This window comes from Acinonyx jubatus, chromosome C1 (assembly GCF_027475565.1).
Source record: "Acinonyx jubatus isolate Ajub_Pintada_27869175 chromosome C1, VMU_Ajub_asm_v1.0, whole genome shotgun sequence".
In the NCBI taxonomy this organism is placed as follows: domain Eukaryota; kingdom Metazoa; phylum Chordata; class Mammalia; order Carnivora; family Felidae; genus Acinonyx; species Acinonyx jubatus.
In genome coordinates, this window is record NC_069381.1 from 190,605,358 (window position 1) to 190,617,764 (window position 12,407).

The following is a 12,407-nucleotide window of genomic DNA, read 5'->3' on the forward strand; positions in this document are numbered from 1 at the left end:
AGGGTTCCCTTTCTCCACATCCTCACCAACATCTGTCATTTCCTGAGTTGTTCATTTCAGCCATTCTAACAGGTGTGAGGTGGTATCTCATTGTGGTTTTGATTTATATTTCCCTGGTGATGAGTGATGTTGAGCATTTTTTCATGTGTCTGTTAGTCATCTGGTTGTCTTCTTTGGAATGGACATGTCTATTCATGTCTTTCGTCCATGTCTTTACTGCATTATTTGTTTTTTGGGCATTGAGTTTGGTAAGTTCTTTATAGATTTTGGATACTAACCCTTTATCTGATATGTCATTTGCAAATATCTTCTCCCATTCCATCAGTTGCATTTTATTTTGTTGATTATTTTCTTCACTTTGCAGAAGGTTTTTATCTTGATGAGGTCCCAATACTTCATTTTTGCTTTTGTTTCCCTTGCCTCCAGAGACATGTTGAGTAAGAAGTTGCTGTGGCCAAGGTCAAAGAGGTTTTTGTCTGCTTTCTTCTCTAGGATTTTGATGGCTTCCTGTCTTATTTTTAGGTCTTTCATGCATTTTGAGTTTATTTTTGTGTATGGTGTAAGAAAGTGGTCCAGGTTCATTCTTCTGCTTGTCACTGTCAAGTTTTCCCCTTGCTAGTTTTTGTTTGTCTGAGAAACTCTTTATCCCTCCTTGTATTTTGAATAACAGCCTTGCTTGATAAAGAATTGTTGGCTGCATATCTTTTTGATTCATCACATTGAATATATCCTGCCACTCCTTTCTGGCCTGCCAAGTTTCTGTGGATAGGTCTGCTGTGAAACTGATCTGTCTTCTCTTGTAGGTTAAGGATGTTTTTCCCCTTGCTGCTTTTATAATTCTTTCCTTGTCTGTGTATTTTGTGAATTTGACTATGATATGCCTTATTGATGGCCAGTTTTTATTGAATCTACTGGGAGTTCTCTGTGCTTCGTGGATTTTGATGTCTGTGTCTTTCTCCAGATTAGGAAAGTTTTCTGCTGTGATTTGCTCACAAAAACCTTCTACCCCCTTTTTCTCTCTTCATTTTCTGGGACTCCTATGACTTAGATGTTATTCCTTTTTAATAAGTCACTGAGTTCTCTAATTCTTAAATCATGCTCTTTTGCCTTAGTTTCCCTCTTTTTTTTTCTGCTTCATTATTCGCCATAGTTTTGTCTTCTATATCACTAATTCACTGCTCTGTTTCATCCATCCTTGCCACTGTGACATCTATTTGAGATTGTATCTCGGTTATAGCATTTTTAATTTAGTCATGATTAGATTTTACCTCTTTTATCTCTGCAGAAAGGGATTCTATGCTTTTTTTTCTACCCCATCTAGTATTCTTATTATCATGGTTCTAAATTCTAGAATACATCTTGCTTATATCTGTATTGATTAAGCCCTGGCTGTCATTTCTTCCTGTTCTTTTTTTGGGGTGAATTCCTTTGTTTTATCATTTTGGAGATGAAAAAGAATTAATAAAATAAAAAATGAAAATTAAAAAATTAAAAACAACACAAAAAATCAAATAAAGGAAGCTAAATACTAGGTGTGTTTTGGTCTGCTTGTTAAAAGAAACTTGATAGAATAGAGAAAACAGGGAAAGAAAAGGAAAAAAGGAAGAAAAAGTTTAAAAATTAAAAAAGTATATACAATAAAATGGAATAAAATGAAATGAAGAAAGTGACATAGAATTAAAAAATTACCAAAAACAAAAACATAGTAAGTAGAATTTAAAAAATTATTAAAAAAAATGAAAAGAATAAATTTTTTCTTTCTGTATCCAAGAAAAAGAAAAGAGAGGAGAACAAAGAAAAAAAAATAGACCAGCAAACAGAATGAAACCTGAATGAAGTTACATCTAGTTTCCCCTAAAATTCAAGCTATGAATCACTTTATAGTCCATATACTCAGCAGGCAGAGAGACTTGTGATGGTCCTCTAGGGCATTTGCTGTGAGGGTGCAGTTGGGCGGGGCTTGGTGTAATGGCTCTGTTCTCCACTAGGTGGCCCTTCTTAGCTTACTGGGGTGGATCAGTGAGGTGTGCGTATGCATCTATGCGCACACACAGGAGAAGTGAAAATGGATTCACCCAGCTTCCTAGTCTCTGGCACAGGAACTCTGAGCTCTGAAATTTCTGACTCTGTGCACCCCTGTTTATAGAGTCCTAATGGTATTGAAACCCTCTTCTTTCTCCCTGTCAATGGTTTTGGGGAACAGATTTCTTGTTCAGTCCCTGGTAAGTGTTTCCACTCTTTCTCTTTCCACTCTTTTGGAGGGAGAGCTTTTCCTGCACTCTTCTCCCCTTTTCTGTTCTCTCTCTGCAAAACCAGCTCCCTACTTGGGGCGCCTGGGTGGCTCAGTCGGTTAAGCCTCCAACTTCGGCTTGGGTCATGATCTCATGGTTCATGGGTTCAAGCCCTGCGTCGGGCTCTGTGCTGACAGGTTGGAGCCTGGAGCCTGCTTTAGATTCTGTCTCTGTCTCTCTGCCCCTCCCCTACTCTCTCTCTCTCTCAAATATAAAAAACAAAACGTTAAAAAAAACCCACACGAAACAGCTCCCTACCCTCCGTGGCTTCTCTTTCCCCCAGTTCACCTCTCCTCACAGCATACTTGCCAAGTTCTGTGGCTCAAGTTATGCAGATTGTTGTATTAATTCTCAGATCAATTTCCTAGGTGTGCAAAATGGTTTGGTGATGATCTAACTGCATTTCAGGGATGAGAGAAGCCAAGAACTTCCTTGCTGCTCTGCCTTCTTGGCCCTTCCGCCTGTCTCTCCATTTATCTGTCCAAATGTTTGTGTCCCAAACTACACTGATCTCACACTGTCTTGTCAAATATAGCTCTCTCCCACTCCCCTATCCCCCCACCCCCACCCCACTGGGTTAAATTTTACTTTACCTCCAATAAGACCATGTGGATTCACACTTCTTCCTGATTTAGAAACCCTTTATTATTCCCGTATCTGCTGAGTAAATTCCTCATTACTTGTTATCTCTTCCTCCTCCTCCTCCTCCCCACTATTACTCATTCAACTAAGAACAGTCACACCTTGCCTCCTCTCTTTCATCCATAAAGCCAGCTATTATGTGATTGGTGGTTACATCCTTGTATCAGAAATCAAGGAAACCAGAGTTTAGTTCCAACATTCATCCCCCCTGTTTTTTGAGGGGTCATAGATGGTTTCATTTACAAGCTCTCATAGTAATTTTCCTTTATTCTCTTAATGTACATGCATAATTGTTATAGCTAATGAGTGCACAGAGTTTCTACTATGTGAAACTTACCTTATAGTTTGTGGGCCTTATTATTGATGGTGATTTTTACCTCATTGCTTTTGCTGGAAATTAGCCTTCTCATTCTCATTGGATATCAACCATGTATTTTTCCCAATCACTACTCCTTCCCAGGAATCCACAGCTATGCTGCATGACAGATGTGTTGCCTTGGGTGGTGACACCATAGATGCAAATGGATGGAATGTTGGCCAATGCAATTTGGCCTGCAGCCTGATTTTCTGTATCTCAAATTCTTGTTGCCAACTGCTTGAAGGAAACAGTCATCTTCTTGATGATTTGTTATGTCCCCAAATAGGGCAACACTGTTTTTTTGGGTGAAGGTAGCTTATTTATTTTGTATTGTACTGTTTTTTTTAGGTTGTACAATGTGATTCTTTCAAAGGTGTACAACATGATGATTTCATGTATGTCTACATTGTGACATGATTATCATTATCAAGGTCATTAGCACACCCATCACTCACTTTTTCGTTCATTCTTTTTTTTATTTTTATTTTTTATGGTGAAACACTTAAGATTGACAGACTTACCTTGGAGATATTATGGGTTTGGTTGCAGACCATTGCAATAAAGTGAATATTGCAATAAAGTGAATCAAAAGAATTATTGGGTTTCCCAGTGAATATAAAAGTTATATTTACACTATACTGTAGTATATGAAGTATATAATAGCATTATGTCTGAAAAAAACAATGTACATATCTTAATTACGAATACTTTATTAATAAAAAAATGCTAACCATAATCTGAGCTTTCAGTGAGTCATAATCACTGATCACAGATAACCATAACTAATATAATAATAAATGAAAGAGTTTGAAATATTGCAAGTATTACCAGAATGACACAGAGACATGAAGTGAGCAAATGCTGTTGGAAAAATGGTGCTGAAAGACTCACTTGATGCAGGGTCACCCCAAACGTTTAATTTGTAAAAAAAAAAAAAGTATCTGAGAAGCGCAATAAAGTGAAGTATGCCTGTATTTGAAATCATGTGTTTTCCCCTAATTGCAGAGACCTCATTCAAAGGAAATGTTCAGCTTTTCTATGTTCATAGAAAACTTCTCAAATTCTTAGTGTGGAAAGATTTTGAAAGCCATTTCAGATGTAACTAACTAATTAGGTTTTTAAATAACTAAAAATCTTGAGCCAACTTTGCTGAGATTTGAAAAGGGAGCCTTTGCCTTGAGGATTGAATGTTGCACAAACCTGCCTGATCTTATGTGCATAGTTTTTAACTTGGCTACCTCTGAATTTATGTTTTGATGGCAACTTTGCGTAAAATAAGTAAATTACTTTTGAGGAAGATACACATAGTTACTTCATTTGATTGTCAAGGGAGTTATTTTAAATTAGTTGATGAGTAATAGTTGACAATTAGTTTCTTGCTTAGGAGATCTGGTAATGGGTGGGAATTTAAAAATTCTCAGTTCTAATTGGGTTTCATTGAGAATAATAGGGAACCTTTCATATTTATAGAAGTCTGTAAATTATGGGGAGCTACCTAATGCGTGGTTTCTTTTGCATTCACATTCTTTGCCAAGTAGTCTTATTATATTTGAACTTAATTTCCTCAAATTAATAGATTCTATTATGTTTCATTTAACATTTAGTTGATCTGTCATGGTTATAATCACTAATAAACTAAATACAATTCACTAAAAACTATTATATGAATTAAAAAGCTATTTTGAGAAAATTGTAGATTCACATGCAGTGTAAGAAATAATACAGGGATACTGTATACCTTTCACCCAATTTCTCCCAGTGGTGACATCTTTCATAACTATAGTACAATAACCTAAGCAGGAAATTGATATTGATGGAATCTGCCTCTTTAATTCAGATGTCACTGGTTTTGTATATATTCATTGGGCATGTGCGTGTGGGGGGCAGTTTTATGTAGTTTTATCACACGAAAGCAGATACATGAGACTTACCACCACAGTTAAAATACAGAACAGTTTCAACACAGGAATCCCTCCTGCTCTCCTTCTATGGCCACAACCTCTTCCTTCTCTTCCCTTGTCCCTCCCTCCCCCAATACCTAGCAATGGCTGATCTGTTCTTTACCTCTATCATCATGAAATTACTTAAGAAATTCACATTGCTTTTTCTAAGTAGTAATTGGACTCTACAAATACCTAATAAATTCATGTGGTTAAAATGAAAGAGAAAGGGTGAATGACAGGTGTGAAAAATGACAGTTCTGTGTGATCACATTTCTAGTGTTGCCTTCTTAACTGATTTTGAGCCACATCACAGATAGATACATTATATTCTTTTTTAATATTTATTTATTTTGAGAGAGAGAGCATGAAAGAGTAGGGGAGGGACAGAGAGAGAGAGAGAGAGAATCCTAAGCAGGCTCCTTGCTGTCAGCACAAAGCCCGATGTGGGGCTCCATCCTATGAACTGTGAGATCATGACCTGAGCCAAGATCAAGAGTCAGACACTCAACTGACTGAGCCCCCAGGTGTTCCTGGATACATTATATTCTTAAACTGCTTTCAGTTTGTTTCCTGAATGAACAGAGTCATGGGAAGTTTTATGGTTTATTGCCTAATGTGAAAAATGGACTGGACTTTGGATTAGCTCTGAGTTAGAGGACAGTTTGTGAAAGGATTAAAAATCTTGAAGGGTGACTGGGTGGCTCAGTCAACAAAGCGTCTGACTCTTGATCTTGGCTCAGGTCATGATCTCATGGTGTGAGATCCAGCCCGGTGTTGGGCTCTGTGCTGATGGTGTGGAGACTGCTTGGGATTCTCTCTCTCTCCCTCTCTGTCTCTGACCCTCCCCCACTTATGCTCACTCTCATTCTCTCTCTCTTGAAATAAATAAACAAACAAAAATCTTGAGAAGTCTGGACGCTTATGTTGTGGTGTGTGTGTGTGTGTGTGTGTGTGTGTGTGTGTGTGTGTGTGTTTATTCTGTGTATTTTATCCATATAACTTGTTTTACTTTGAATTAAAAAAGGACAAATGGGGAAACGCTTTCATAGTTGGTGTTTTAATTAAAGGTGGATGGTTCAAAGCTATCATTTTCCTTTTCTTTGTTAGAACCCAATATTACAGACAATAAATTCTAAATAATTAAAAACATGTTTCATTCTCCATCTCACTTCACAAAATAAAAACTTTGCCTGCTCTCAGGGACGCACACTCCTGAGAGTGAAATCAGTATTTAAGAAAGTAAAATAAAATATTAATAGGTCTATATGAACTCTTTTGAGGCCTGTGTGAAAACACGGAGTAGAAAGTTAATAAAACTGATTTATTATTTGGCCCAGGAAACTAGACTATATGAAAAGTCCTGAATTCCAAACAAATTTTTTTATTATAGACAAGCTCACCTTCCTTTTGGAGTATGGAAAGTAGAATGTCTAAAGAAATTCATTCTCTTTAAACATTCTTTCAATCCTTTCTGACTTAGAGTCAGATTTGGTATATAAATATTACAATAACTTCCTAAGAAGGCATTATATACATTAAGGAAACTTCATTTTATAAAGGAGATATTTTTGCAAAATTATAAAATCATCATATTTTAACAGGTCTTACTTACCTTTGTTTTTTGCAACCACCTTGTGGCAAATCTTCATTTACTAGAATGAGGTAATATTTTAAAATATTATATTGTGTTTTTTCAAGTTAGGTGGATTCTTTTTTAAAATATTAACTTATTGAGATAATTGTAGATTCATATGCATTTATAAGAAATAATACAGAGAGAACCCTGTACCCTCTACTCAATTTCTCCCAGTGGTAACATCTTACAAAACTATAGTACAATATCACAACCAGCATATTGACATTGATCCAGTCAAGATACAGATATATTCCATCCCCAAAAGAATTGCCTTTGTTGCCATTCTATAGCCTCCCTCACATCTCCTTCTCCTCAGCCCTGGGGCAACCACTAATCTTTTCTCCATTTCTATAATTCACTTTGTGTCCTCTCTCTTTTTTTCTTTGTCCGCTTGCTAGAAGTTTGTCAATTTTATCATCTTTTCCAAGACATAGCTCTTTGTTTCATTGACATTCTCTACTGTGTTTTTTTTGTTTGTTTTAATTTTATTGATTTCTGTTTTTATCTGTATTATGTCTTTTTTTCTACTTGTTTTATTGTTAGTTTGCAGATTCTCCTTTTTCCAGATTCTTGGGGTGGAACATTGTGTTATGAGACTTTTCTTCTTTTGCAATGTAGGTATTTAGTGCTGTAAATTTCTCTCAGCATTGCTTTAGCTATGCCTTATGCATTTGGATATTTTGTGTTTTCATTTTCATTTAGTTCAGTGTATTGTTTTGATTTCCCTTGAGCCTTCCTTTTTGACCCATGGATTATTTAGAAGTGTGTTGTTTAGTTTCCAAGTGTTTGGAGATTTTCCTGTTATTCTCTGTTTTTGATTTCTAGTTTGATCCCATTGTGGTCTGAGAACATACTCTGTATGATTTCAGTTCTTCTAAACTTGTTGAGATCTGTTTTATGGCCAGGGATGTGGTCTGCCTTGATACATATTCTGTGAGCACTTGGAAAGAATGTGTATTCTGCCTTGTTGAGTGAAGTGTTCTATAAATGTCTATTAGATCTCTTGGTTGGTGGTCTTGTTGAGTTCTTTTATCTCTTTGTTGCTTTTCTGTCTAGTTGTTCTATCAATGGAGAAAGGAGTATTGAAATTTTAAACTGTAATTGTGGATTTGTCTATTTCCTCTTTCAATTCTATCAATTTTTGCTTCACTTTTTTTTTTTTTTTGATGCATGCACTTTTACGATAGCTGTGTTTTCTTGGTGGAATGACACTTTTGTCTTCATACAGTGTCCGTCTTGGTCTCTGGTAAGTTTGTTTTCTCTGAAGTATACTTTATCTGGTATTAATATAGTTGGGGAAATAAGGGTGTCAATAGAAGTTAAGGTTCCCCAGCCAGCTGCTGTTGGCACCTAAGATGGGGCTCCTTGTTACTGATGGGTGGGGATGGGAGTTGTAGGCCCCATGTGGTCTCCACTGACACCACAATGGAGTGGCCTCGTTGCAGGCTGACTTACTTGCTACTCGCTACTCAGTCTTTCCTGACAGCACCCCAGAGGGCGGATGGAGGGATACCTTGTTACTGCCAGCAGGGGGTGGAAGTCCAGGCTCCCCAGTAACACTGGAAAGGCGAAGGCACTTGTCCCAGAGCAGTGTGGGTGAATGTCCTGGCTCTCTACTTTGCTCTGAAACTATCTCTGGAGAGAGTGTAGGGTCACTTCCTTACAGCCTGCCAAGGGTAGAAGACTAGGCGCTCCACTTGGCCTTTGAGGTGTCAGGATAAAACTGCAGCTTTTCTTCTGTGGTGTTTGGCTTAGATTGGGCTATTATTGTGTGAGAGTTTTCTGTCTCGTCAGGCTCCTCCTTTCCTTCTTGGCTATAGAGAGCAAGGTTTTCTGGAGGCCTTTTTTCTTTTCTTTTTTTTTTTTTTTTGGTCAGTGTCTCTTGGTGTTTCTGAGTTACCAGCTTCTCACCTCCAAGTCCCAAATACATGAGGCAAAAAGAAAACCCAGAGAATTCACCACTGTGTTGTTCTTTGGGATCTGAGGTCCCTAGCTGGTCTGCCTTCTGCTCTTCACATTTCAGAATTTTATCTTATGTTCATTTTATGTATAATGTCTAGGGTTTTTAGTTGTACTTACTGAAAGAAATAGAGAAAAGTATATCTACCCCATCATGCCAGAAGTAGAAGTTCCAGAATGCTTCTTTTCAAAAACATCTAATTTATGGGTGCATGTTTACTTAAAAATGGAATAAATGTGAATATTGAAATTATGAAGATTTGCATATTCTGACTTTAACCAGTCAGTATCTGTAACAAGAACGTTAAGTACTTTCAGTAAAATACATCGTTTTCTTTCACATTGTAAATGATCACTTGCCCAGGAAAAATTACTAACATCTTGTCGGGGCGGGGGAGATGGGCTAAATAGGTGATGGGCATTAAGGAGGACACTTGTTGGGATGAGCCCTGGGTGTCATATGTAAATGAAGAATCACTTCTGGGTTCTACTCTGGAAGCCAATACTACACTGCATGTTAATTAACTTGAAATAAATAAATAAATAAATAAATAAATAAATAAATAAATAAAATCTCTAAGCCCCTAGGAGAAAACAGAAATGCAAAGTTCTGGACCCTACTATTGTTAATAAATCTACAAAAACCACAATACTCAGTATTCTCATTCTGGAAAATAGATGAGCACCTGCAGAAAATTGCAGTTGACTACAGATACATTTATAAATTTTTTGACACCTCCCTTTAAAAGGTACAGATTAATTCCTCTCCCCCTGAGTGAGACTTGGTGGCTTGCTTTTTAGCTAATGGAATATGATGGGAATGACCATGAGTGACATCTGAGAGTAGATCATAAAAGGCATGGTGGCTTTCTCCTTGCTTTCTCTCCGGACTCACTCATCTGGTGGGAGCCAATTGTCATGTTGTAAAGACACTTAAGCACCCATAGAGAACCGTAGGGTGAGGAACTAATGTTTCCTCTCAGCCGTTGAGAAACTTAAGCCCTCTGCCAATACCTGTGTGAGTGGACCACCTTGGCAGTGGATCCTCTAGTCCCAATCAAGTCTAGGTAACCACATCTGTGGCTGAAGTCTTGGCTGAAACCTCATAAGAGACTGAGTCCAAAACCACCTAGCTAAGCTTATCCCAAGCTGTGAGATAATTAATGCTTGTTGGAAGCCACAGAGTTTTGGGTCAATTTGTTATACAGCTAGAGATGACCAATACAGATTTTTTTGCTCCTTAAATTCTGTTCTTTTGGAATCACTCTCAGTACCAAACGAATTGTATCATGTTAGATGGAGCGTGACTTTGTATTGAGTTTTCTGGAAATTAATTGTGGTTTAAAGAGATATGTGTGGGTGCCAAGTTGACAGAGGTAGATTTTGGTGGCTTTGTAATGTGTCAGCTTAGCTGTTTAAACTGCATTTCCCAGAATCCCCATTCCCTTTATGTTTCTGGTTAGGGTGACACACAAGACATGCTTTCATGAGTGTTGGAAGGCAGAAGTGAGGCAGCAGCCATTTTGTTTTTTACACTCAGATGGTCAAGGCAGGTGCTTTTGTATCTCACATGCATTGTTGGCTCTCTATTGGCTCATCTCATTGTGGGGGATAGCAGCCAGGCCTGCAGCAGATTCATATTTTCCTGGCTTCTTCTTTAACTTCTCTGATTCCTGGGCTAAGTGTGTTTAGGTCCATGATAAAGAATGCCAGTTTCTGTGGGACACCTACAACATGAAGGCTGGAGGCCCCGAGAACTCACGTGCATTCTACTGTGTCCTCATGGTTCCAAGTTCTTCCTACTCTCTCCCTCTCTTTATATTCATCTCTTTTTAACTGCCTGACCTGCAGATTTCTAGCTCCAGCATCAGACCAAAAAAAAAAAGGCCTTCTAGAAACTATTTAGTCACCTCCCACAACTGTTTAGTCAAATCCTTGTAACAAGTACTTACTTATTCTATTCTATCTTTACTTCTATTTCTCTATAAATCCTAATCTCTTATAGTTCTGCTTCTCTGATTGAAACTTGACTAATAGAATGATCTTCACCATTATCTTGTACCTTCAAGTATGTTGGTTGTCAAACCCATTAAAGTTAGTGCAAGAACCACAAAGTGTCCCTGGGAAACACAAGGATTACCAGTCCACCACCTCCAGAAATAAATTCTGACTCACTGAGTCTGATGTGCAGCATAAAGATCTACATTTTATATATGCATCAGATTCAGGTTGTCCAAGCAATAGAATCTGAACAAACAATTATGAATATTTGGTCATATTTAAAATATATTTCATTGAAATAAGGTTTTCCAATAGTAGAATTTCCTCTCCATTACTGGTGGTGCTAAAGCCAAATCTAGATGAACTCATCCAAGAAGAATTTATTATTCACTTGCTGTAGGTTAGAAGCATGTTTCAGGGTGGGAATCGGTATCAATGTAACTGATTAAAGATATCTTGTAGAAAGTTTGACTCAGATAAAAGACTATTTCAGATAGCTGGCTATCAAAACTTTAATTTTCAACTGTATCAGTATATAATGAAAGGTTATATCATGGCTTAAAAAATGTAATGGAAATATTGTTCTGTTTGTATTTTGTTCATTTCTACAGCTGGATTCTGGTGGCACCATTACCATGGAGGAGCAGATTGTCCTTGTCCTGAAAGCTAAAGTACAATGTGAGCTCAACATCACAGCTCAGCCCCAGGGAGGAGGTAAAGGTGCTGAAAACATCGTGTCTCCTTGTGTCCCTACCTCAGTCCTCCCAAAGACTTCAAATTCCCCTTTGGAGTTGGTAGTAGGGAGTTCCTCATCACTCATTGCATGTTTCTATGTGGAAGGGCGTGGTAGCAGAATCGTGTTCTTCTCATCTCCTTCACTCCAAGCTCTTCCCTTCCAATGGATGGAGTGACTTGCCTGGTTTCTGAATTTCAGAATAGCCTCTGAGCATGTGCACATCGGTTTCTTTCTCAGGCCTCTCTTTGGGATCTGTTTGCCTGCAGAGAGTGTGCTCACTGGTCTGCCCTTAACGTAAGCTTGGAGGGGCAGGCTCTGTTCTGGTGGGTATTGCTTGCAGTTTTAGGTAGTACGTATAAAGATCAGAAGAACAAACAAGCAGGCCCTTTTATATGTACCTAGGCCCTGTTCTCAAAAAACATTTTCTCCTTAATAAGGTGATCATTTAATTTCCATCTGCCTGACTATGCAATTTCTCAATTAATTCCAAATTCAAGTGGGAAACTGAAAAAACAGAACTACAACACTACAGGTGAGCTTGCAGTGGCTTTGACGCTCTTGGATTGCTCTACTGTTGGAGCTGTACAGGAACTATGGCTCATGGTGGTCCTCACAGCCTGGTGGTCACTCATAGTTTACACTGGGGCCATTGAGAAAAGCTGTTTATTGGAATATTTGGAGGAGTGGGAAAACTATAATGTTTTATATGGGAAAATGCCTTGCCTTAATAGTTGAATATATTTAAAGAGTCTTTTTTTTTTTTAATAAAGGGAGCTGCAGTTTACTGAGCTTCCCTAAATTCCCAACATTCTGAATGCAGCAGGTAATATCTTTAAAGCTA

General features: G+C 37.8%; 1 protein-coding gene across 9 annotated transcripts in view; it reads left to right on the forward strand.

Annotated features, from left to right (window-relative positions):
* PTH2R (parathyroid hormone 2 receptor) overlaps positions 1–12,407 on the forward strand; it is a 128,861-nt gene that overhangs the window by 58,270 nt on the left and 58,184 nt on the right. For 6 of the 9 annotated variants that reach the window (XM_053215712.1, XM_053215713.1, XM_053215710.1 and 3 more), the window contains one exon: positions 11,442–11,550. In XM_053215712.1, coding sequence (XP_053071687.1) covers positions 11,442–11,550 — 109 coding nt within the window. The remainder of the gene's footprint in view (positions 1–11,441; positions 11,551–12,407) is intronic. The other 3 variants (XM_053215711.1, XM_053215716.1, XM_027052119.2) reach the window with 1 other exon arrangement.